We start from the raw sequence: 27,648 nt of genomic DNA on the forward strand, positions 1-27,648 counted from the left end.
CAGAGGGGTTCTGTAAAAGCAAAGTGATTTGGTTTGATAGAAAGGAACTTATTTGTGTTTTTTGGGGGGTGGTGAGAAGGGTTTATTTTGTGTGGGTACCTTAATACCAAAATAACTAAGGTGTTACTGCTTCAGGATCATAATGTTTGATCCTAATTTGTTTGGGTATATGAAAATGTATTGGTAAGAAGCATAAAAATGTTACAGAGTATTGTGCTAATTATGTGTTTGATGCTTTGTAGTGTTATAATTCTAGCTGTGTATCACCTGAATCTGATCTTTGAAAAGTTAGTTTAGTAAATTAAATTTAGTATTATTAATTGATTTGTTCAAACTAGGCAAAGTTGTTGCTACTAGATACTGTAGATTTCCCAGGTGACTTTTATGTGAATATGTTGGTTCTGACAGAATTGTGGAACTTGTATTTGAGGTACAGGATTCAAGCTTCTATATTTGTAGGGAAGAGGGATTCTGCTATAGGGCATAATCTCTGCATGTGTGACCCTTTTACTGTATAAATAGATTTTAAAGATTGCAGGCTCAGTAGCTAGTGTAGTACCCCTAACACAGATTGATAAGTATATAAGTAACTATATATTGACATAAATCAGAAACACCCATTGGTAATGTGGAACCACTTTGGAAATCTGCCTATCTGAGAGCAAACAGAGTAAAGCTGTTACTAAGTTTTGTAGAAAGCAATGTGAGAGATCTTAGGAGCTTTTGTTACAATTTCTCTGAAGCAATGTTAATATGAGTTGGTTACTCAGTGGTAAAATTGCACAAATTTTATAGCAATAAACAGTGCTCCACTCATGCCTTTGCTTTAGAATTGAAAGAGGAAGATGATGATGATGATTGTTTCATACTTGAGAAAGCAGCAAGAGGGAAAAGGCCTATTTTTGAATGTTTTTGGAATGGACGGCTAATACCATATACATCTGTTGAAGAGTAAGTTTTGACTTTTGCTGAAATTACATTGTTTTATAAATCTAATCTTTTACTAATTATAATATTAATATTTTGTTCTGTTCAAGCTTTGACTGGTGTACTCCTCCAAAGAAGAGAGGGCTTGCACCAATTGAATGTTACAATAGAATATCTGGTGCATTATTCACTAATGACAAATTCCAGGTCAGCACAAATAAACTGACTTTTATGGATCTTGAGCTAAAATTGAAAGATAAGAACACCCTTTTTACAAGGATTTTAAATGGACAGGTATGATTTTAAATATCAATCTTGCATATTTGCATATGTTCTATTTTAAGTACAGTGAAAGTCACAAATATAGATTTGTACTGATAATTTACATGCTTTATTAAATCAAAAGAATATGTATATAAATTTTCTTCATGAGCATTTATGTGTTGACATTACTCAAAAATGTCAAACTGATTAGACGGTGTTTGGATAAAATTTACAGATCTTTATTTAGATCTTAATGTCAAGACCTTGACAGCGAGTAGAAGCTACCGAAGCATGTCGATTTGATGAGAGCATATGAGAACAGCATTATATACTACGAGGGCTATATGTTGAGGTGCAGTATAAAAATTTGGTAGGCTTAATTTTTTTAATGATTAAGATACTGGTTTTCCAACTGCAAGTTACAAAAATTTAAGGTGAAATCATTTTTAATGTCCCATTTTCATTTGGAAATGGTATATTAATGGAGTAAGGTATATAGGAAGAAATGAATTTATTTAGCTTTATGCATTATCTTCCACGAGAGCGTGTAGTGTGGAGATTTTCTTCCTTACTAATTCTCTTAAAGACAGGCATTAAACAACTTATGCTTGAGTATAAATCTCTCTGTACTATCTCCCAACAGGGCAAAAAACTATAAGCAATAACACATTTTCTTATGTATTATTAGAAAACAGTTTTCATTTCATGTTTTAACTGTTTTGAATAGGTAAACCGTATGTGTAATACATAACTAAAAGGAAAAATGTGTTTTGATAGCAGTGTTTCTCAACTTTTTTTTCATTATCATCTTCATAAGGAGCTTTTTAGGCTTTTTTCCCCCTAGTTATTCCCCCAGTGATATTTTCATACTACAGATATACTGTATATGTGTTTACTATATATATGTACATAGTAAGGGATACATATATATATATGTATATAGAAAGGGATTTTTATCACCTTGTTGAGAATGTGTCTGGTTCAGAGCGAGAAGCCTACTGCTTACCCTTTTCCCATAACCAGCTAGTTCTCTTTCTCCTAGGCAGCTAGTGTTCATCATTTTTGGTGTGGTTTAGGATTTATACAAGGGAAGCAAAGCTTTGTTACTGGTAGTAACCATTGAGACCTTGGTTCCGAAGATGATAGCAAAGATTTTCTTTCTTAGCAATGCTTCTGTTAGAAATCTAAAATTGTGTGAGGAAAAAGCTCTAGGAACATGTTCTAATTTTTTATTAGGTTTTCTGAGCGTGGGGGTATGTGGAAGGAAAAAAGGAATGAATGACAGTGTCTATGGTTATATTTGTTTACTAGTTGCTATATTTCATACAACATTAAATTAATTTTTTTTTCTTTTACAGGAGCAGCGAATGAAAATTGACAGAGAATTTGCCTTATGGCTGAAGGACTGCCATGAAAAGTATGACAAACAGATAAAATTTACATCTTTTAAAGGAGTAATTACACGTCCTGATCTTCCTTCTAAAAAGCAGGGCCCCTGGGCAACATACTCAGCAATAGAATGGGATGGAAAAATATACAAAGCAGGACAGCTGGTAGGTTTAACTTATTTCTAGATTCAGTTTTTAATAGAATTTAAAACTATATTAGATGTATTAGAATTTAACAAAATAATGCATGTATTTGGCTCCTCGGAGCCAGGAAGGAATGAAAAGGTCAAACTGATTTTGATTGCATAATTTAACGTGGCAATTTTTAGAAATCTTTTTTGTTCCCCCACAGTCTCAATTAGCAAGGTTTTTAATCTTTTTCTTGCACTAAACTTTACTCAAATGCAGATTCTTAATTTTTTATGTGATATGAAGTAATGAGTGTTTTACTGAATTTTTATTGAGTACGTGCTGCTTGTAAGTCTGCTTGTTGACTGTATTATGGAGAATGAAGAGATCTAGGAGAGGTCTTTTGTCCTTAGGGATATTATAGTCTAAAATCAGATATAACCTAAACATAAGTAATGGTGAATGAGAACCTAATAAGTGCTATGGAAAGAGGATGAATGCTGCTTTGGCAGTTTGGAAGGAGAAGAGAGGATTTTCTGACTTTGGATCGGCCTGGGAGAAGAGCAAATCATGAAATTCTTTGGGCAAGAAGTGGCATTTGTATGGACCTTGAAAGAAGTAGAGGCTTGGGTGTTCGTACAGATATTACAGAGGTCGGACGGTGTCCATTTACTCTGTAAATTCAAGTCATCATCATATACTTAAAGCCTTGGAATTAGATGTGATCGCTAGAGAGGTAGTGCATGTAGCTAGAGCCTGGCTTTCCCAACATACAGGGGGCTTAGAATGAAAAGGATAAGCTAGCCAAGGAAAATAAAAGGGATAAGCTGATGAGATACAGGGAAACTAGGAGAACCTGGTATCCCTGAAGTCAAGTGAAGAGTTCCAAGGAAGAGGAATTTGACTTTTGTCAAATTCTCTACAGTTTTTGAGTAAGGTGTTTACTTTCTCAGAGACCATAATCTGAGCACAGACAACGATACAGGGGAGTACAGTAGTAAAGTTGGATTGCCCTGCAATCTATTGTATGTGGAAGGAAATAGCTTAGAAACGAGCTGAAAAAGTAGATGGTGAATAAACTCTGGTGGTCCCTTGTGGGGAGTTTCTGAATAGACTAATGAAAATTATCCTTAGATTTTTAAAGCCGAGTGAGGGAAAGAAATACCATAGGCAAGCTTTAAGCTAGTTTGTTTGAAAGAAATAACTTGTCAGAGTTTGTAATTACTGTTCATAGTCTGAAAGCAAGATTTTATGGGGAAAAAAGGGTTTGAGGTATGTTGGCTTTCATAATTGACTTAGAAGGATTTATGGACCTTTTAGACAACATGTATAGCTATGACATTTTTGTATGAAGAAACCACTGTGTGTTTACAAAGATTTGTTAAGAGTAAGTGGAAAACTTATACAAGTAAATAGAAATAAATATAACTTTATTAGAATATTAGGATGCTTTTTTCAGTAATTTTTCTGATACCGAGTTTTTCCTTTGGGTGAAATAGTTCTGTGAAATAGTTACTAATATTAAGCCTGTTTTAGTAAATACTAAAAGCCTTTTTTCTAAAAACTGAACATTAGGTCAAGACAATCAAGACACTTCCTCTCTTCTATGGAAGCATAGTAAAATTTTTTCTTTATGGTGATCATGATGGAGAAGTATATGCCACAGGAGGAGAGGTTCAGATTGCAATGGTAAGATAGCAAGTAATAAAAAATTTTTATTGAAAGTCTCTTGGTACTGCTTACTTTTGTTTAATGCTGAAATAAAGATACAATATTTTGTATTTTGCATTTGGTTTTTCTGTTGGATAAAGTATTGTTAGCATGAATTTTTATATTTCTTGTTTGGGTGTTTTAAATAACCTGTAGAGCTTAATATCTGTATAATATCTGTATGCACACATAAAATATGTGTATGTTATTTCTAGTTGTCAAAGTAATTTTGTAAAACATTTTGTAAATTTGTAAAACATTTCATCCACATTGGAGTAAAAATTGGAGCCAGAATTCTTTCTCAAGAACGAATAGAACTCCAAAACTAAAATGGGTTTTATCCTTCTACCATGTTCTTGTTAATATTTGAATGATATTTAATTGTGACTAAGGAGGTTACATGAAAAATAGAAATAAACATTGTGGTATAATGTAGTAATAGCTATTATGGTTTATATACTGAATTAGGGTAAAACATGTTTCTTCCAAAGAAGCAAGTTTTCATGCAGCCAAATTTGAATAGTTTTTTTTTTTTTTTTGAAATGTTGATACAAATTTTTTTATTCAGGAACCTCAGGCGCTGTATGATGAAATAAAAACTGTGCCAATTGCAAAGCTCGATAGGACAGTTGCTGAGAAAACTGTGAAAAAATATGTAGAAGATGAAATGGCAAGGTAATTCACATTTCAAAATGCAGGATAAGAATAACAAGAAACTAAAAAGTGAATTGTAGTGCTTTTAACTATTCTTGAGTATGTTGTTATGGACACATAATAAGACATTTGTAGTCTTAGATTTATATATTGTGATGAACTTCTTGCTGTTAAAAAAGAATGAGAGCTCTGCTTGTAAAAACAGAATCCTATATTTGTTTTATATAAAATTTCCTCCTTTTTCGATATCTAAAGTGTTATTGTTACAGGCACTATGAATCCGGTATGTTAGAAAACAACTTGGTTTGACCTACAACTAGAAGAAAATTATAGTGACTGTTGAGAGGTAAAGATTAGTGCAAGAGAAGTAAAAGAAAGTAGAAAAACAAAACTACAGCTCTTGTTTTATTATTTTTTTAAGGTTTTATTTATTTATTTCACAAAGAGGAAGGGAGGGGTGAGAGAGCACAAGCAGGGGGAGCTGCAGGCAGAGGGAGAAGCAGTCTCCCTGCTGAGCAAGGAGCCGAACACGGGGCTCCATCCCAGGACCCTGGGATCATGACCTGAGCCGAAGGCAGATGCTGAGGCGCCCCTGTTTGTACCTCTTGTATAGCTAATGATGCAGTCATTTTGATTCTTAGTGAATCTCACTAATAATTATTCTATTGAAAGTTTATCTTATCTTTCAAAGGTAACTTGTATTATAAAAGAGCAGAAAAACCAAAAAAAAATGGACAATTCCTGACAATTCCTGGCTCTTAATACAAAGAGATTTTGTATTACTCTTTCAGTAGACAGTAATGGTTAGGGAGGAAAAAATTTTTAGATTATTAATCATACAGAATTTTAGCTTTAAGCTTTCAAAATGTATCAGAAATAAACATTAAAGTTTCCAGTGGCTTCTGTTTATCTAATTAAGACCATAATTAACATAGTTCATGAAACATTAATATACTGGTTTCATAATAGGCTCCCTGATAGATTGTCAGTAACTTGGCCTGAAGGAGATGAATTATTGCCAAATGAGATTAGGCCTGCTGGAACCCCCATTGGTATGTTTTTTTTCTTCCTTAATGCTGAAAAAATACTTTTTGTGTGCTTTATGTATTTAATATGTAAAAGACCATGACAAATTAAAATGCAATGTTAAGACCTAGCAGCCTCATCCCTTTTTTTGGGTGTAACTAAGACATTCTTATTTTAAATTTTGGACTGATAGGTGCATTAAGAATTGAAATACTGAATAAAAAAGGGGAAGCAATGCAAAAGCTTCCAGGAACAAGTCACGGAGGGTCAAAGAAACTCCTGGTTGAGCTCAAAGTTATATTACATTGTAAGTATGCAAACAAATTTGGATCTTTAATATTGTTCTCAAATGTGTAATGCAGGTTTTAATATTTACATATAATTATTGATCTAGCAATCTGATAGACACAGTAGATTTAAGGTCAGGATTTCAAATGTGTTATGACTAATTTTTTTTAATTGATACTTTTCTTAGTTTTTGGTTTTTTAACTCTATTCTGAATTTTCCCAAGTAGGTAACTGTGAACTAAAATAAGATACAGTGTACATATGTATAGGAATTTGTACTAGATAGGAATTCAGATTATAGATAACCCATAAAATCTATTGTAAATCCAAAAACTATGACTGTGAACCTGTGGGCTAGAAATACTTGCTTTAGATTATAGCCCTGGTAGAGGAGAACTGGGTATTCCTGCTCATCTTGTATTTCCCTAATTTGAATCATCTTGTTTCTTGTCCATTGTTTTTGTCTTGATGGGCTTTTGTATTTTTACTACTTACGTTTAATAATCTGTTCTGTCACTGTATACTTGTGTGTCTGTCATCCATGGATTTTAAAGACACAATGTTTTATTCAGTATGTGTTTATTTCCAACATTTAAAAACTAGTCAATGATCATTTATACTTCATATAAATGTGTTGTTAGGTATCTCAGCATTGAACAGTTTGACTAACTTATTTTATTGAAATACTTGCATTTTTGGCCTGTGTGGCACTACTTCTCCAACTGTGTGTGTGTGTGTGTGTGTGTGTATGTGTGTGTGGCTTAAAACAACATTTATTAGAGTTCTGTAGATCATACATCCCAGATGGGTTTCACTGACTAAAAATCAAAGTGTCAGCAGTATTGAAGGGGGTGCCTGGGTCTCCTGGGTGGCTCATTTAGTTGGGTGTCTGCCTTCGGCTCAGGTCGATATCACAGGGTGCTGGGATCGAGTCCTGCAGTCGGGCTCCCCTTCTCTCTCTGCTGCTTCACCTGCTTGTGCTCTCTCTCTCTCTCTCAAATAGATAAATCTGAGAAAAAAAAAAAAACCAAAAGTGTCAGTGGGATTGCATTCCTTCTGAAGGCTTTAGGGCAGCCTTGCCTTTTCCTCGTTCTAGAATCCTTGTTCTTAGCTTGTGGCTGGTTCCTCCATCTTCAAAGTCAGTAGTGTAGCATTCTCGAGTCTCTCTCTGACTCTCTGACCCTCCTGCCTCCCTCACCCCGTGTTATTATTTTTCAGTCAAAAATATTTTTTATTGTGTTAAAATATGTATAACAAATTTATTATTTTAACCATTTTAAGATATAAAGTTCATTGGCATTAAATACATTTATATCGTTGTGGAACCATTAACTGCTGCCCATCTCCAGAACTTTTATCATCATCCCATACCAAACTCAGTAGTGAACTAACTCCCCATTACTCCATCTCCACAATCTCCTGGGAATCATTGTTCTACTTTCTGTCTGTGCGACTATGACTGTTCTAGGTATCTCAAAAAAATACATGCAATCATATTCTAGTGTATGTATGTACCATATTTTGTTTATTTATCCATCGATGGACACTTGGGTTGCTTTCATGTACTAGGTGTTGTGAATAATGCCACTGTAAACATTGGTACATAAATACCTGTTTGAGTCCCAGATTTCAGTTCCTTTGGATATATACCCAGTTGTGGAATTGCTAGATCATATGGTAATTCTAATGTGTGACTTTTTGAGGAACTGCCATACTGTTTTTCACAGTGGCTGCACTGTTTTACATCCCCACAAGCAATGCACAAGTATTCTAATATCTCCACATCCTTGCTAACACGTTTTCTGGTTTTTTTTGGTAGAAGACATCCTAATTGGTGTAAAGTGATATTTTATGGTTTATTTATTTATTTATTTATTTATTATTTTATGGTTTTGATTTGCATTCCCCTAATGATGAGTAAAGTTGAGTATCTGTTTGTGTGCTTATTGATCATCTCTCTATCTTTTTGGGAGAAATATCTTTTCAGGTCCTTTGCTCATTTTTTAATTGAATTGTTTTTTATTGTTGTTGAGTTGTAGGACTTCTTTATAGTTGGATAATCCTTATCAGATACTACTCTATAATTTGCAAATACTTCCTTTTCATTCTGTGGACTGCCTTCTCACTGTATTGGTGGTGTTTTTGATACAGAAAATGTTGTAATTCTGCTTTAGTCCAATTTTTCTGTTTGTTTTTTTTAAAGATTTTATTTTTTTTTGAGAGAGCACGCATGTGCTGGGGGAGGGGCAAAAGGGGAGGGAGAGGAAGAGGGAAAGAATTCGAGGCAGACTCTGCAAAGCCTGATGTGGGGCTGGATCTCATGACCCTGAGATCACCACCTGAGCCGAAACCAAGAGTCAGACACTCAACCAACTGAGCCACCCAGGTGCCCCCAGTTTTTCTGTTTTTGCATATGTTGCCTTTTCTTTTGGTGTACTATCCAAGAAGTCATTGTCAAATCCAGTGTCAGGAAGTTTGTTTTTTTTTTTTTTTTTTTTTGTCTAAGATTAGTTTTATCATTTTAGCTCTTACATTTAGTTCTTTGATTCATTTTAAGTTTAATTTATATAGATTAATTTCTTTCGAATGTGGATATCCAGATTTCATAGCACCAGTAATCAGAAACACTCTTCTTTTTCCATTGAATGGTCTAGGCGTTCTTGTCAAAAATCATTTGAACATACGTTCAAGGATTTATTTCTGGGCTCTCTCTGTCTCTTCTTATGCCAGTAACACACTGTTTGGATTACTGTAGCTCTGTAATAAGCTTGGAAAGGAAATGTGAGTTCTCTAACTTTCTTATTCAGGATTGTTTTGGCTGTTTGGGTCCCTTGAGAATCCAGATACATTTAGCATGGGTTTCCTATTTCTGCAAAAAAAAAATGGTATTAGGGTTTTGATAGGGATTATATTGCATTGGTAGATCAGTTGGATGTTATTGTCATCTTAACAATCCATGAACATGATTTTGTGTCATCCGAGTGTGCTGAATTTATTGACTGATAATAAACAAAGTCACTTGAGGGGCACCTGGGTGACACAGTTGGTTAAACATCCGACTCTTGATTTCAGCTCAGGTTGTGATGTTGGGGTCATGGGATTGGGTCCCATGTTTGGCTCCCCACTCAGTGCGGAGTCTGCTTGGATTCTCTCTCCTTCTCTCTAAAATAAATCTTTAAAAAAACAAAGTCACTTGATATAATCCTTTTTTAATGTGGTCATGTCACCTACTTGATGTATGTTTTGGTTTTGTTTAAGAATTGCTGTATTTTAATTCTGTTTGTTCAATTTCTAAGTCATTTACATAATTTCAAAGTGAGAAATAAATCTTAAGAGAAGTTATGTCATCCCTCTGTTTACTTCCTCCCTGTTTAGGTAGTAATTTTACTACTTTTTGGCTTACCTTTCCTGCTATAATGCTGAGCAGGAACAAATATATTATTTCTTACCCTTCCTTACAAAAAAGGTAGCATGTTATATATATATATATATATATATATATATATATATATATGTTTTTACTCCTTCTTTCTCATAACAGTCAGCCATTAGATCTTAACAATTCTATATAAATAAACTGTGGTATTTTAGTCTTGAAAAGTCTTAAGGAAAATTATTTTTAATATCGAAACAAAATCATCTCTGACCTTTTGTACCAATTAATCTTATTTACAGATACATTTTTAAGAATTGAAATAAAGGAATTTTAATGAGCTGAATGAATAATTTTCATTATGCTGTTCACTTGCTTAGGATAGCTTTAGATCCTTTGATGAAGTTTCAAAACAATTTCTAAAAATGTACAACAAATAAAAATATTTGATGCCGGTGTGACATTTCATATTCATATTGTGTATTCAGTTTCTCAAGGTATAAATATTTCTTTTTTCTTTTTATTAAGCTTCAAATGGAAATAAAGAAATCATTTCACATATTAGTCAACATGGAGGAAAATGGCCTTACTGGTTTAAAAAAATGGGTGAGTTATTATTCTGAATGTTAAAAATGGTATCAGTATTATGTTGACTTGATTTTTAATTTCTCTTAATTTGTCCAGAAAATATTCAGAAGTTGGGGAATTATACATTGAAATTACAAGTTGTATTGAATGAAAGTAATGCAGACACTTATGCAGGAAGACCACTACCATCAAAAGCAATTAAATTTTCTGTTAAAGGTAAGTGAAACACTATATACCTACATATTATACTGAAGGTGGCATTTTAAATAAAGGGAGAACAGATAGATAGGTAATTCAATAAAAGATGTTTGGCCAGTTGTGATCATCATTATCTTAAAATGGCTTTATGATTCTGCTTCATAATCATATTTCTTCAAGTTTTTATTTAAATTCCAGTTTTAATATGCAGTGTAATATTAGTTTCAGGTGTACAATACAGTGATTCAGCACTTCTGTACATCACTTGGTACTCATCACAAGTTCACTCCTTAATCCCCATTTAACCCATCCCCTTGCCTATTTAACCCATCCGCTTGCCCACCTCCCCTCTGGTAACCATCAGTTTGTTCTCTGTAGTTAAGAGTCTATTTCTTGGTTTGACTTTCTCTCTTTTTTCCCCTTTGCTTGTTTGTTTTGTTACTTTAATTCCACATGAGTGAAATCATATGGCACTTGTCTTTCTCTGACTGACTTATTTTGCTCAGCATAATAATCTCTAGCTCCATCCATGTCATTGCAAATTCATAATCATATCTCTTTAAAGTTTTGAAGGCATCATTGTTTTCTTCTGTTGGTGGTGGTAACATCTAAAGCTATTCTGATTCCTGACCTTTGCATGTGTGAGCTGTTCTGCCCACCACCCCCACTCCAGTCTTCCCTCTTCCCTGATGCCCAGCTGTTTGGAGAATCTTTTTTTGTTCTACTTTCTGAAATTTTTTTTTTCTTTTTAAAGATTTTATTTATTCGACAGAGATAGAGACAGCCAGCGAGAGAGGGAACACAAGCAGGGGGAGTGGGAGAGGAAGAAGCAGGCTCATAGAGGAGCTTGATGTGGGGCTCGATCCCATAACACCGGGATCACGGCCTGAGCCGAAGGCAGACGCTTAACCGCTCTGCCACCCAGGCGCCCCTACTTTCTGAAATTTTAAATTCTAGGAATTTTTCTTGAATTACTTTGATTTCCTACTCTGTTTTCTATATCATCTTGTATTAAGACAAGGACATCTTGACTGGTGTACTAATATTCTTTTTTCTACTTTCCATCTCTTGTTTTCCTGTGTTATGGGAGATTTCTTTAACATGACATGTTATTACACTTTCTATTGAATTTTTCCTTTCTGCTGTCATTTTCAAAGCATTCTCTGCCTGCTTCATGAATTCAGTATCTTTAATAATTCTCTGAGGGTATTAGTAATAGTGGTGGTCTTTTTTTGAAGCATTTAAACTTTATTTATAGTCTGTTTCCTCCATGTTGGTTTTTTTTTGTTTGTTTGCCCTTTCATATAGTAGATGCTGTCTTACATGACTAGTGATTTGCTTACTTTTAAATCATAGACATTTGAAAGCTTTTATTTCGTTTGGTGCGATTATGAGAATTTTTAGATTTTTCTCTTTTACGCTGTCTAGATTCCCCAAAGTAGAGCTTTCTAGTCTTCTTCTAGGAGGGTAAACAGCTGGCTGCCAGCATTTTGGGAGCAAGCTGGGGAAGGCTGTTGGGGATTTCACAACTATATAATCTTTCAGTTGGTATTTTCAGCAAACTCATGCTTTTAGTAGTGCTTTGCCCCTCACTTCTTAGCCCTACTCTTTTACCTTCTTCAGAGAATAAGCCTTTTATCTGTTGCTGGGGCTGAGGAAGGCAGTTGACTGGTTCTCAGTATTGAGGGGTGGGGATCTAGGGAACTCTTCTTTCTTTCTTTCCTTTTTTTTTTTTTTTTTTTTTAAGATTTATTTATTTTAGAGAGAAAGCACAAATGAGGGGAGAGGGGCAGAGGAAGAGACAAAATCTTAGCAGACTCTGTACTCCTCTGCATGTGGAGCCTGACATGGGGCTAGATCTCACAACCCTAAGATCAAGACCTGAGCTGAGATCATGAGTCGGGCACTTAACTGATTGATCCACCCAGGTGCCCCACCACATTCTTTGAGTAGCTGCAGAACACATTCCAGAGTATGGACATGCTATAGTTGAAGCATTTTTCTGTTGATGAGCATTTCAATCGTTTCCAATTTTTTGGCTATCGCAAACTGTGTTTCTACATGGAAAAAATTTATGCTGCTTTTTGTATGTGTGCTTGAAATTCTCTAGGGTGGGTAAAAAGTAGAATTGCCAAGCTGACATGTATATGCCTTAACGTTTTAAATATATTTACTGTCAAATAACTCTTCCAAAGGTTATGCCAGGGTACCCTCACCAACAGACCACGAGAGGTCTAGTTTCCTTATGCTCATTCCTGGCCAGCATCTGTATTTATCCTATTTGGTGGTTAAATTATTTAATTATTAGATTTTGCATCTCTTCTCACTTTTCTTGGGCTCTCTGTGTCATCTTTGAAAACCTATTCATTTGCTGTGCCCATTTTAAATAGTTTAAAGGTGTGGTTCTCCGGAATGGGAGAATATATTTGCAAATGACACTACAGATAAAGGACTGGTATCCAAGATCTACAAAGAACTTCTCAAACTCAATACACGAGAAACAAATAAACAAATCAAAAAATGGGCAGAAGATATGAACAGACACTTTTCCAATGAAGACATACAAATGGCTAACAGACACATGAAAAAATGTTCAAAATCATTAGCCATCAGGGAAATTCAAATCAAAACCACACTGAGATACCACCTTACGCCAGTTAGAATGGCAAAGATAGACAAGGCAAGAAACAACAATTGTTGGAGAGGATGTGGAGAAAGGGGATCCCTCCTACATTGTTGGTGGGAATGCAAGTTGGTACAGCCACTCTGGAAAACGGTGTGGAGGTCCCTTAAAAAGTTAAAAAACTGAGCTACCCTATGATCCAGCCATTGCACTACTGGATGTTTACCCCAAAGATACAGAAGTAGTGAAGAGAAGGGCCATATGCACTCCAATGTTCATAGCAGCAATGTCCACAATAGCTAAATCGTGGAAGGAGCCGAGATGCCCTTCAACAGATGACTGGATTAAGAAGTTGTGGTCCATATATACAATGGAATATTTCTCAGCTATCAGAAAGAACGAATTCTCAACATCTGCTGCAACATGGACGGCACTGGAGGAGATAATGCTAAGTGAAATAAGTCAAACAGGGAAAGACAGCTATCATATGATTTCTCTCATCTATGGAACATAAGAACTAGGATGATCGGTAGGGGAAGAAAGGGATAAAGAAAGGGGGGGTAATCAGAAGGGGGAATGAAACATGAGAGACTATGGACTATGAGAAACAAACTGAGGGCCTCAGAGCGGAGGGGGTGGGGGAATGGGATAGACCGGTGATGGGTAGTAAGGAGGGCACGTATTGCATGGTGCACTGGGTGTTATATGCAACTAATGAATCATCGAGCTTTACATCGGAAACCGGGGATGTACTGTATGGTGACTAACATAATATAATAAAAAATCATTAAAAAAAATAAAAAATAAAGGTGTGGTTCTCAAATTTGACTTTCTATCTTAATCACCTGGAGAGCTTTTTAAGACACTAGTCTGTGGGGTATCACTCCCAAAGTTTCTGGGTTTGAGTGAGCCCTAGAATACATGTTTCTAATAATTTCTCAGGGGATGGCTGAAACTGTTTGACTAGAGACCACACTTTAAGAATAGCGGGTTTATAGAAGCTTTTCATGTATTTTGGATTTTAATCCATTGCTTATGTTGTACATATTTTCTCCTGTGGAGCATCTCTTTTAACTTTGTGTATTTTAACTAATAAGATATTTTAAACTTTACCAAATATATTCTTTCGTAGCTGTTGAGTACAGTAGTCCCCCTTGTGTGTAGGGGATATGTTTTAAGACCACCCCCAGTGGTTCTCTTGAAACTGCAGATAGTAACAAATCCTAAATCTACTATGTTTTTTTCCTATATATGCATACATATAGTGAAATTTAATTTATAAATTAGGAACAGTGGATTAATAATAATAAAATAGAACAATTGTAACAATGTACTCTGATAGAAGTTACATGAATATGGTCTTTTTCTTTCTTAAAATATCTATTGTACTACTATACTCACTCTTCTTGTGATGATGTGAGGTGATAAAATGCTTGTGAGATGAAGTGAGGTCAATGACCTAAGAGTTGTAACATAGTTTTGGGCTACTGTTGACCTTCTGACAGTGTATCAGAAGTAGGATCATCTGCCTCCAGACTATAGTTAACCACAGATAAGGTGAGGGGGTGATACTGTGTTTTGCCTTAGTTTTTCCTATGATAATGTTATAAACTTATTCTTTATTATATTCTAATAATTTCATAGTTTAAAAACACATTTTTTTCTACCTCTAGATTTTACTTTTATGTATAGTGAGATAAAGATCTAACTTTTCCCAAGTGGCTTATAGATACAATTTATGTAAGTTTTTCACAGATTTAAAATGCCACCTTTTATCATAGTTTAGTTTAGTGTATATAAAATATGGCTGTTTCTGACCTATAATGAATTTGCTTCTCATGTTTACTTTTTTTTTTTTTTTTAAAGAGGGTAAACCAGAGAAATTTTCATTTGGTCTTATGGATCCTCCTTTTCGTGTTGGAGTCCCATTCAATATCCCTCTGGAGTTTCAGGATGAATTTGGTCATACTAGTCAACTAGGAAATGATATTCAGCCAGTTTTTGAAGCCAGGTAATTTGAAGGATCAACCTATATGTGACTTTTCATATTTACTAAGCATTCAGTCGTCTTCTTTTTTTTTTTTTTTTAGCTTACATTATATGTGTTCAACTTCACATTTATCATTTAAAGTATTAGTGTATTTTATAATATCTGGGGGATTTATTTAGCTCCAACCTATGCTTTATCATATCATATATAAAGTGCTTCACTAAAGTTTATGTTTTGACTGAATTTACTGTGAAAGTTTAGGTGAGACTGATAGCTCTGTCTTACTCTTTTTTTTTTTTTTTTTTGCAAGTATGATATGAACTTATGGCTACTTAAACTGAGTGATATTGCTCACTCTAGTCAGTTTTAAACCTGGTAATACAACTTATTTTGATTTGTTTTTAAATCCATAGCAATAAAGTTCATGGTTTCCATGGAAATTTGGGTCTTTCCATAGAATTTACCTTTATTTAATAGTTCTTTAAAGTATTGTGATTGGCTTATGTTAAGATAGAACTCTCAGAAACTTGACAGTGTGTCCAGTGATATGATTAAGGATGTTCACTGTCTCCCGTTATCTTCTTAAGGTGTCTTGGGAGAAATTCTTGTTCATTCTCAAGAGCATGAATGCTAAGTGTTTCTTTTTTTGCATTAGCTGCCATGTTGATCTTTTTGAGCCCACTTTTAATGTATGCTTTCTTCTGTTGTCTCTATGTATTTTTGTTGTAATCATTCATTTTTATTTTCTTTTTTTAAAGGGCCTATCCAACAGGAAGACCTAACAATTATAATTGTTCACTCTTAATTATCTGAGCATGTGCTGTATTCCAGGCATCTGCTAGCTAGACATATAGAAGTGAATAAGGACGTAGTATTTGCCTTCTAGAAGCTCATAAATTAGGAGATAGTTTAGTGGTTAGATTTATAGCATGGTTAAGTTCTTGAAAAACAATATATAGTTAAATAAAATTCAATAAATTCAATATTGAATAAATTCAATAAAAATATTCAAAATGAGTTTTTTAGTTCTATGTTCTCTAAAGTTGCAAAAAGTGATTCTTATCTTTTGACCTATTGCATTCATTTGAATGTTAAACAGTAGTGGAAGATTTGAACACTTAAATGTGTTTGTTTAAAAATAAAACACTAGAGGGGCGCCTGGGTGGCACAGCGGTTAAGCATCTGCCTTCGGCTCAGGGCGTGATCCTGGCGTTATGGGATCGAGCCCCACGTCAGGCTCCTCCACTGTGAGCCTGCTTCTTCCTCTCCCACTCCCCCTGCTTGTGTTCCCTCTCTCGCTGGCTGTCTCTATCTCTGTCAAATAAATAATAAAATCTTTAAAAAAAAAAATAAATAAAACACTAGAAGTATCCCTTCTAGTCACAAATGGAAAAATATTAGCACATCATTTTACACATATTATTGATTATAAGTCCATCATCCTATCATCCTATCTTTGATAGGATATTCTTACATGAGAAGTCTCTGTCAAACATATGTATTTATATTTCGGGTCTTGAACTTATTAAAAAAAAATCCTAGTGGCATGGCCATGTGAATTTATCTTCAACAAAGACCATTTTCTTAGTGGGTTTCTTTGTTGTTTTATTTTTGTTTTTTCAGTGTTATGTGAATTTTAAAAAATCATGCATGTAGTTTTAAAGAGTCAAGTAGTTTGGTAAGGCTTATTATAAAAAAAACAGTTTCTCCTCCTTCTGCCCTCTCTACCCCACCCACAATCCACTTCTCAGAGAACCCTTTTCAACTTTCTTACTTGAATCTACTGATAACTACTGCCATATATCTAAATTTTTTATTGCTGTTTCTTCATTTGTCTGTTTTAGACATTATCTCTTCACTTAATGACTATAGACAATGACATATTCTCTTAATACCAGTTCTATTACAAATAAGCTTCCTTCCTGTTCCTCTGTTCCTCAATAAAGTTTATATTGTGGCTTGGTCAGTATTAAGTGCTTGCTTTATTGCAATTATGTAAATACTAGTCACTTTATTGTACAACTTTGTTGCTACTGTACTTTTTTCTTTGCTAAGTTTATGACAAATTAAACTGTAAACTCTATGCCAAATTTGTCTCTTCTCCAGATGTTTTAAGTGCATAGATAATCTATCAGTTTTATATTTTTGGAGACCTCTGTTTTGGAGCTTGTGATGTGCTTACAGTCTGTACTGATTGGTTTTTTTTGCTTGTCGTAGTTTTCTGTGCTCTTCCTTCACCTTCATCCTGGGGATTCTGTCTTCTCTGTTAGGGAAGTAAAATTAAAAACAAAACCTACCCTCAATGTAGAAAACTTCTTCATAAAGTGAGAAGAGAAAGAAAATTTTACTATTGACTAAACATTAAACCAGAATATGATGATTATCACGGGCAATCTGATATAGAGACTGCAAAGGCTGAAGGAAATCTTACTCCTTTATATGGATAAATGGCTGGAACTCATTATATTCATGTTTTAAAGTTAAAATGGCTAAGTATCTTTATTACTGCTTGTGGGATTTGCAGTTTGGAGTCAGCTGACTAGAAGTTAGGCCCAGGAAACTAGGAGATAGGGTTTTACCTTTTTTGATGGTTACACTATAGAGAGATGGCTCTCAGGGCCCTAAGGAAATATTCCCGAATTGTGAGTCTGTTACGTGGCTCATTTTATTTAGCATTTAACTTTTCATGGCGCTCCAGTTTTTCAAAAGAATCCCACATTCCTCTCCTTTTGCTGAAACACATCCCTGACTAGGTTCCTGTGAAGGAGTACATGTGATGAGAGAAAATTATTGCTCCAAAAATGCCTCTATTCTACTTAATTGAATTGAAAGTTGGACACTGTTTTCCTCAAAATTATGTAAACATTGTTCCATTTTGGTTTCCTCAAAATTATGAATGCATTGCTTCATTTTTGCTTTTTAAAAAGCTTCCACTTTTGCTGATAAATTTAAATTCACTTTTATTTTCATTTTTGTGTTTTCTGTGTATCCTGTCTGGAAGCATATAGGATCTACTTTTAATTCTCAGCATGGCAAAATTTTATAGTAATAAATCTTTGCATAGATCTCTACATTATTTAAAGTATTCTCTACTTTCCATCATCACTGTTTGCTCTTCCTGAGATCCTTATATTTTGGTGCTGAACCTTCTGGACTGCTATGATTTTCCTCATTTTTCTATTTTCCTTATTGTGTTTCTGCTTTTCTTTCTGACAGATTTTTCAACTTTATCTTTACAACCTTTCCATTGAGTTTTTCCTTGCTGCTCTGTTTTTAATATCCAAGAGTTTTTCTTGGTTTTCTGAACTTTTTTGGTAAATCTTGTTTTATGAATGTAATGCATTTTTTCACTGATAAGTGATTGTGTGTGTGTGTGTGTGTGTGTGTGTGTGTGTGTGTGTGTTTTAAAGTTTACATGCACAGGAAGTTTTTGTTTCTCCAAGTTTCTCCAAGCTCTTTGTTTGTTAGTTTTTTTTTTTTTTAATTTTTTTTTTTTTTTTAAATCTCTTCAGAAACCTGGTAATTTTTGGTCATCTGCTTATAACCGAATGGCTAAAATGCAGATAAGGAAACAGAGAATGTGAGAGAAGCTGTTGACTCTGAACTCCACTGTAGGATGATATGTCTGTAATGCTTTTTTGGAGGGTCTTTTTTCTTGGGCTAGGCAGTTTTCTCAAATATTTATTTGAAAATAATTTTATTTTCTTGCCTGGAAGAGAATAGTTGGTCCAGGTTCCTAGTCAGTCCAGGAACAAGGTTGGGGTGGGAATAGGGATGGGAAGGTCTCAGCAGCCATGTGCATTCATTCAAGATTACCTTTTCTATTCTTTTAGTATTTTACCCTGCTTTTCAATTTGTCTGCTACTCCCTGGTTTGGATATCCTCTACCTCAGCCTTTTCAGCAGTTAATCTTCCAGTCAGCTACTAGAGGACGAGGGGAAATCGGGGGTCCGGATTTTCATCATTCTTACTTTCCACCTTTCTGTTTCCCCCTACTCCGAGAGGCACGTAGTACCACCATTTCCAGAGAGGGCCTAGGAATTCTGGGCCATAGATTGATTTCCAGCTTTTTCCATTGCTGTTTTAGGGTTCAGTTTTCTTGGGAGATTACGAAGTCCTGTTTTCTAGCAGATAAGTTTTGTTGTCCTTGTCTCTTTTTCCTTTCCTTCCTTTTCTTAGCCTTTAATAGTAAATAAAAGAAATTCCTTTGTTCTCAAATTAGAGATGTAAGAGATAGTGAAAGCAGATGTGTGTGTTCAATGTTCATTTTCCCCAGGGAGTCTGTTTTATCTTACACATCACTTCACAGCTTTTTTCAAACAAGGCATGCCATTTAATTTTTATAATTTATTTGCATAATACCTGTAAATATTTAAATTCCATTCTTCAGAAAAATTTGGCTTTTTCTCCCTCATGGTGTATCTTTTACTTTTATTCCCTCATCTTATCCCTTGACAAGAGTAAAATGTTTACGCTGTAATGACCTACATGTGGTCAGAGGCTATTTAGGAATGAAATTGCTCATGGTAATAGATTAGGGCATCTCAGTGTATATTCTAATGAGGTTACATCATAAGACTGTACTTGATTATTTGGACTTTATCTAAAATTGCTATATAAGTGCCAGAAGCTCTCTAACATCTCACTGGATGAAAGATTTGGAAAAAAAAATACATGGCGAAGTCTGAACATCTCCTAAACCTGGCCTATTTGGATATTTCCTTTTCTTAGACCTGTATACATAGTCTAGCATTTGATTATTTCCTGCCTTGTATCTTATTTAATAAATAAAGCTTTACATTTTGTAATTTATCATTTACAGTGTTTGGCCCAGTGCTATCACTTATGGATCATTTTTCTTTGTGAAAGAAGTTCTTAGGAATTTTCTCCTATTGAATTATTTATTCTAATTTTTAATATACTATCTTATTAGAAAAATGAATTAAACATGAGAATGGCATGTGAGAAGGTAACACATTTGCAACTTACTTATAGGTAATGCAGGGGAAGTTAAAAAATAATTTGTTTTTTTCAGTGGTTTATCTTTACATTATGAAGAAATAACCAAAGGACCGAATTGTGTGATTCAAGGGGTTACAGCTAAGGGCCCTGTAAACTCTTGTCAAGGCAAGGTAAGCATTGTACATAAATGTTTTAATACATGCTTATTTCCTGTGTGATAAAAATGAAATGGAGAATTTAAAATTGGATGACATATTTTTATAACAGGATGACAATATGGGGTTCTTAGGAATTAATCAGGATCATGTCACTAAACTTAACCATTTATATCTCTAAGGAAACTAGCATGTTTGCTACTGTGTAACATTTAGGAATTAAATATTTTTTAAGTGTCTTTATCTTCATTCCAGTCTTTTCACATTCAGAGTCATTTTACCAACAGTTATCCAGTACTAGGTTTCTTTTTTCTCTCCAACTTTAAAAAAATTTTTGAATATTATTTTTAGAACACAAAAATATGAGAAACTTTAGCTCACATTTATGAACATACTGGGTTTGGTATTTGGATAAAGGAAAGTGTTTTGGGAGGGATAAAGTTAGGGAAGGTAAAAATATAAATTCCAATAAGGTAGTTTTTCAATCAGGTATATAAAGTATCTAGTAGATTTACATGACTAAATGGAATACTATGGCTAACAAGTACTATATAACTTTTCTTCACTGCACCATTAACCTACAAGATATTCAGAATTTCTCTATCAAAGTGGCATTTAGAATAGAGCATGGGAATTTCTTTAAGTACTGTATGCTGCACTGCATTGTATAATGAAATCAAATTAAAAGTCAAGTTCTTTACATCTTTCTGAATTCAGAGTTTCCTGGAAGAAGAACTTGAATTTCGGGGAAATTTGACTTTAATAAGATAAGCTTACTAAAAAACTAAAACGATTTCTAGATTTTTTAAAAATACTTTTTTGAAATAACTTTATATTTACAGAAGAGTTGGAAAAATAGATAATATAGAGAGTTTGCATATACTGTCTACCCAGTTTCCTCTATTAATATCTTATGTAACTGTCAAGTATTTATCCAAACTAAGAAATTAACATTGGTACAATACTATTAACAAAACTATGGACTATTCACATTTCACTGGTTTTTTACTAATTAGTTTTCTATTCCAGGATCAAATCCAGAATACCACATTGCATTTAGAGAGGTCTAGATTTTTGGTATTTATGCTTCACTATTTTCCATACTTTTTATAATGCCCATCTTTATTCTGATTATTCAGAGGTTATTCCTTTTGAATTTGAAGAGGCTGTTATCTGTAAAGAAGCAATATGAGTACATTTTTTCATCTATAAATGACCATGTTTCTCACTATAAATTTGCTGACTAGATTTCTGTAATGTTATGGAAATGAAAAGCACAAATTAATCAGAATTGAGTTGTTAAACTATTGAGCTATTTAGGACTTGGATTTAATTAAAATAATTTTTTTCAACAGAATTTTAATTTGAAGGTTATTCTGCCGGGTTTAAAAGAAGACACACAGATTTTAAAAATTAGATTACTGCCAGGTAATATTTTAAGAAATATTCCTAATATTTACATTTAAAATAATATTCTTACTATAAAATATAAGATGAAGTGTTTTTTGGCTTGATTGTGGTATAAGTCTTGAAAATACATTAGAATGTCAAAGTACTGACAGAAATGACTAATTGAAAAAAACAGGAAAATGTAGAGGAAGACATTAGAAAAGTGTGAATGTTGAGAATGTATTAAGGAACTATTCTTAAGAGATACACTAATTAGGCTTATATTAGAACTGGACCTGTCTTTATCTTTTCTGGCATAACTGTAAATGTTTCATATCTTAAGAAGAAAAGTTTCTCATGCATTTATGTTAACGTGATAATGACTTATCAGCTTTGTAATGAAGTTACATTAAAGTAACACAGGGTAAGAAATGCTGGCTAATTTGAGAGGCAGCCTGTCATATAGGTTCAAAGAATACACTCTGATTTTATCTCTTCTGGTTTTGAATTTAAGCCCTTGACACTTATGAGCTAGGTAAACTTGTCCTGTACCTCAGTTTTCTCATGTGTAAAATGAAATAATATCTACTCTCTCGCGGTGGTTGTGAGGATTCAATGAGTTAATGTAGGCAACCCTTACTTTGCGAGATTTTGTGGTAACCGAATGGAGAACAACACAGTTCCAATATGCATGAGTTCTTGTTAACACAGTACTGTGCAAAGTGAGAACTGCATGTGCTTGTAAAACACAACAATGCTTGGTATGTCAGTTTTAGCTCTGTCATTAATAATACTGTAATCCTGCCTTTGTCCACATATGACCGTTTGCACTGTTTTTAAATGAAACATGAGTTATGTCCTTTCACAAATTCAAGTTGTTTTTTTCCCTCAAGCACAAATTGATAAAGATGTCAAAATTAGCACATTGGTAGAAGTACAAGAATAAAATTTTCGAGGCACCTGGCTGACTCAGAAGAGCATGTGGTTCTTAATCTCGGGGCCATGAGTTTGAGCCCCACGTTGAGTGTACATACTTAAATACACATACACACACACAGAAGCAAACTTATTTAAAAAAAAAAAGTTACATACTAATAAACACTTACAATGCTTTTATTTTAGAGGTTAGCTAAAAGTTATAGATTTGGGTAGTGAAATTCTTAATAACCCGGTACTTTGGCATTGTTTTGAATTTGAGAATGAAAATTTGTAAAGTAGGAGGTAGGATGGTATAATGATAATTAATGGTCAAGAGGTTTCAGATTACTCAGAACATTAACCTGCGCCTACCACTTACTAGTCATGTGACCTGGACATGATACTTAATCTCTCTGGATTCCAGGTTCCTCATTTACAAAATAAGGATAATAATATTACCTTCTTCATTAAGATCATTGTGAAGATTATAAAGATAGTGCTTAAAACTTAATGTTGCTTGGCATTAGTTAAAAGTAAATAATAACCAATGTTACTATAAAGTAAGTGTTTTCAGTAACTGTTCTTGGAATTTTTTTTTACTAGCATTTAGCATAAATTGTATTTAAAAATATCAGTGTTTATAAAGCACATCAAGTCATCTTGCTACAGAAGTGTGAAGTCTCTTTGGTTAATCTTAGAGGAAACTTGTGTAGCTTGCTTATAAAAACATCAGAGTAGTGGGCAATCAAACAAGTAAATTATCTGCTTATATCATTACATGAACTGATCCTTTGAACACTGTTACCTAAAATGTGTTTTCTCTTAACATGTTTTGAGAAATCAGTCATTGTGTAAAGTTAAAGTGAATAAATAAATGTTTTAAAAAACTTTTCTTCTTGAATACTTTTTCCAGAATCTCTTTTACAGTTTTATACCTTTAGGTGTTTTCTAGCATTAGTTACCATTATGTCATAGCTTGTTGGGTAGAACTAAGTCTAGACATCAAACATTTTACATAATCGAGACAACTCTGGTCATTTATAGGACCTGTGCATTTTGGGGATAGAAATGGTTAAACATGGGTATTGCTAATTTTTTTCTTTCTTAATATTAAGATACTAAAACTTGAAATGTTAGAAGCTTTTTTTTTTTTTTTTTTTTTTTGCTGTTTCAATATTTTAGTCTTAGAAACTTGAATCTGTATTTCATTATATAATTCTCTGGTAGGTCCTCCTCGTCGTTTGAAAGTGAAACCTGATTCTGAAATTTTAGTTATAGAAAATGGAACAGCTTTCCCATTTCAGGTAGAAGTTTTGGATGAATCAGACAATATAACAACACAACCAAAATTGATTGTTCATTGTAAGGTAAGTTATTGTAAGATAAGAATATGTAGGTTTTATTTTGAGTAGTATGGTAGTAAATGGACATAACTGTCTCTTTTAGCTACTTTTTAGTGAGACTTATATTGTGTTTAGATCTTTAATGATTATTCCATGGAGAAACTAGTGGGTGTCTCATTGCCCATACTTTTTGGCCAATAAGCACATCTCCTATACCAAGTTGTGTAAAGAAGTTTATAGACAAAACATTCTTCGCCTCCTTTCTTGATCCATTCCCCTCTATTTAGATGAAGTATTTAAATTATGAATAGAATGATAGAAATGTCTTTTAGGGTTAAGGATGCGTAGACAAATGAAGGTAAGTAAAAGAGCACAAAAAGAAAAGGAAAACCCAAATAAAGTTTAAAAAAAAAAAAAAGAATAGTGGTTGAGGAAGTTGGTGTTTCAGAAGACATATATTTTAGAATTATAAAAAATTACTGTTTTCATTCAGAAGTTGTCTAGAATATTGGTGAATTCTATTTTATGTTTTCCAGTTTATACCCAGAAATAGTAGCTGTAGTGGATTATTTGAAAATTTAAATAACAATTATTGAATAATTTGTTACATTTGATTGGGGTCTTAAATTATTTTGTATGTTTTCAAAAGTTTTCAGGTGCCCCAAACCTTCCAATCTACGTTGTAGATTGCAGCAGTTCTGGAACCAGTATTTTAACAGGATCTGCAATTCAAGTACAGAACATTAAAAAAGACCAGACTCTTAAAGCAAAAATTGAAATACCTGTAAGTTGTTGTTATTCATTGATATTATATTGTTTTCAAATATTTCATAACAGCCTTATAGTATTTTATGTAACATTTGACGTTTAAAAATGAGGTATTTGTGGTTCTTTTAGCTAAAGGGAAGAAAAGGCAACATGAAATGGTATGGTAACATTTTGTATTAGTAATTTTCTTAATTAACCCTTTTATATAAAAGGGGGCCTGTGTGGCTCAGTTGGTTAAGCGTCCAACTCTTGGTTTCGGCTCAGATCATGATCTTGGGGTCCTGGGATCAAGCCCCACATCAGGCTCTGTGCTCAGTGTAGAGTCTGCTTGAGATTTTCTCTCTCTTTCTGTCTGCCTCTCTGCCCCTCCTGCTCGTGCTGTCTCTCTCTCTAAAATAAATAAATAAAATCCTTTTAAAAAACGTGGCATTTATATGTCAGTTTTATTGTTTCTTGTAAGTTTAGACGTTTCTTAGAAAGTCTGGTAAACCACCACTGAAGGACATATGAACAATTTATCTGTATAATTTAAAAAATAAATATATGGTTAGTATATTCATATAAAGAGATTTCTGTGGTAATGTACTAGTAGGATACTAGTTACTGGATAATATATCATGGTGGAAGGTGAAGCCAGCCTAGAGGAGGGTAAGCAGTTGTTGTAAGTAGTTGATCTCCTAAGATTGCGAAATGGGACAACAAATACTTAAGGAAAATATTTAAATGTGGTTTCTCCATTATTGATATGGTAGATGATGAATAACCTAACCTAACCAGTTGATTAACTGATGCTTTCCTACTAATTATGCATCAGTTAACATCTTGAGCTTCAAAAAGGTTAAAGACAGCTTTTTTTTCACTAGAATGAGATGACTCTTGACTTCATTCCACTTTTTTTTTTTTTTGGTGTAAAGATTTTATTTATTTATTTGACAGAGATAGAGACAGCCAGTGAGAGAGGGAACACAAGCAGGGGGAGTGGGAGAGGAAGAAGCAGGCTCATAGCGGAGGAGCCTGATGTGGGGCTCGATCCCAGAACGCCAGGATCACACCCTGAGCCGAAGGCAGACGCTTAACCGCTGTGCCACCCAGGTGCCCCGACTTCATTCCACTTATCAAACTGCTTATATTGATAACCTTCAAATCCCTCTTACGCACTTTTTTTTTATTATGCATTTTTTTAAATTTAGTCGTGTGGGCAACTTGTTTTTGAGCATACTCTCTTGCAAAAGATCAGGAAGATTCAGGAAGGAAAGATTTAGAGTTAGGGAGGAATTTGGGTTTGGAAGCAAAGACTAGTGAGTATTAGGAATTACATAAATTCTGTAGAGCAGTGACAGGCAGAAGACCAAGAATCTAGATCAGTTAGGTCAAAGATCAAAGTATACTGGGGCGCCTGGGTGGCACAGCGGTTAAGCGTCTGCCTTCGGCTCAGGGCGTGATCCCGGCGTTACGGGATCGAGCCGCACAACAGGCTCCTCCGCTATGAGCCTGCTTCTTCCTCTCCCACTCCCCCTGCTTGTGTTCCCTCTCTCGCTGGCTGTCTCTGTCTCTGTCAAATAAATAAATAAAATCTTAAAAAAAAAAAAAAAAGATCAAAGTATACCTTATAATACACAGAAAATGTTAATCCAAAGGCAGTGACTTGAGTTTGAATCAGGTAAATGCAATAGGTTTATAATAGAGCGTGGGTTATTTACCTGCTATTTGGTGAGGTAGGAATTTTATATATGTCATCAGTCATGTAGATGGACTTAGATAGGAATGACTGCAACTGGATGAGGAAGGAGAAATGGGCTAAATAAGATGTAAAGGTATTTTAGGCTTAGGCTTATTTTGAATTTTGTGTATCCTGTGGATTGCACTATAACCTGGGTTATGAAACAATGAATGTAATGTTTTAAGTTTTTGTGCCTTTAAAATCAGTTTAGCATAATCCAGCTCATCTTTGCTGATATGTGGGACATTGATGTGCCCATAATAAATAATAAATGTGCCAGCTTAGCCTTCATGGCATCTACAGTCTTCATTTAGCTATAAACAGCCTTATTCACTTACCCCAATATATTGTTTCAAACGTGTAAATAGTGTATTTTATGGTAACTATTTGTCTCTGATTTTATGGGAAGTTCTTAATTTCTTACATCTTTATTCTTATTAATAGATGCTAGTTACTGAATCTGTCATTTGATTCCAAAGAAGAGGAAGAGAATCCTTTTAAATTCAAATATGCTAGTTTTTGGCTTTAAGAATGTGGCTTGTGGGGCGCCTGGGTGGCACAGTGGTTAAGCGTCTGCCTTCGGCTCAGGGCGTGATCCCAGCATTACGGGATCGAGCCCCACGTCAGGCTCCTCCGCTATGAGCCTGCTTCTTCCTCTCCCACTCCCCCTGCTTGTGTTCCCTCTCTCGCTGGCTGTCTCTATCTCTGTCGAATAAATAAATAAAATCTTTAAAAAAAAAAAAAAAAAAGAATGTGGCTTGTGCTTACAAGTTGATAGTATGATACTAATAGTATAGTATCTTCTTAATGCTAAAATCTATGAATGTTAACAGTGTATATGATGATCTTCCATAGCGTTGGAAATAAATCCTTAAGCAATGTAGAAGATTCACCATTAAAGCCCAAAAATATATTTTCAAAAAGTGCAGATGTCATTCAATGTATTTTTGTGTTTTTCTCTTTTCCTAGAGTTGTAAAGATGTGGCACCCGTGGAGAAGACTATTAAGTTGCTTCCTAGTAGCCATGTTGCCAGATTACAGATATTCAGTGTGGAAGGACAAAAGGCAATCCAGATCAAACATCAGGATGAGGTTAATTGGATAGCAGGCGATATTATGCATAATCTTATTTTTCAAATGTATGATGAAGGAGAAAGAGAAATTCATATAACATCGACTTTAGCAGATAAAATTAAAGTAAGTATCTCAGATTAGTTATTTGAAAAATTTTGTTC

General features: G+C 34.2%; 1 protein-coding gene across 3 annotated transcripts in view; it reads left to right on the plus strand.

The window, feature by feature from the left end:
• Positions 1-27,648, plus strand: part of SMCHD1 (structural maintenance of chromosomes flexible hinge domain containing 1) — a 157,484-nt gene that overhangs the window by 45,609 nt on the left and 84,227 nt on the right. For all 3 annotated transcript variants that reach the window (XM_057313253.1, XM_026496043.4, XM_057313255.1), the window contains 15 exons: positions 831-951; positions 1,038-1,221; positions 2,550-2,744; positions 4,284-4,397; positions 4,987-5,093; positions 6,042-6,124; positions 6,292-6,405; positions 10,288-10,365; positions 10,444-10,563; positions 15,035-15,179; positions 20,194-20,290; positions 21,631-21,703; positions 23,810-23,949; positions 24,575-24,709; positions 27,383-27,610. In XM_057313253.1, coding sequence (XP_057169236.1) covers positions 831-951; positions 1,038-1,221; positions 2,550-2,744; positions 4,284-4,397; positions 4,987-5,093; positions 6,042-6,124; positions 6,292-6,405; positions 10,288-10,365; positions 10,444-10,563; positions 15,035-15,179; positions 20,194-20,290; positions 21,631-21,703; positions 23,810-23,949; positions 24,575-24,709; positions 27,383-27,610 — 1,934 coding nt within the window. The remainder of the gene's footprint in view (positions 1-830; positions 952-1,037; positions 1,222-2,549; positions 2,745-4,283; positions 4,398-4,986; positions 5,094-6,041; positions 6,125-6,291; positions 6,406-10,287; positions 10,366-10,443; positions 10,564-15,034; positions 15,180-20,193; positions 20,291-21,630; positions 21,704-23,809; positions 23,950-24,574; positions 24,710-27,382; positions 27,611-27,648) is intronic.

Source organism: Ursus arctos, unplaced genomic scaffold, assembly GCF_023065955.2.
Source record: "Ursus arctos isolate Adak ecotype North America unplaced genomic scaffold, UrsArc2.0 scaffold_17, whole genome shotgun sequence".
In the NCBI taxonomy this organism is placed as follows: domain Eukaryota; kingdom Metazoa; phylum Chordata; class Mammalia; order Carnivora; family Ursidae; genus Ursus; species Ursus arctos.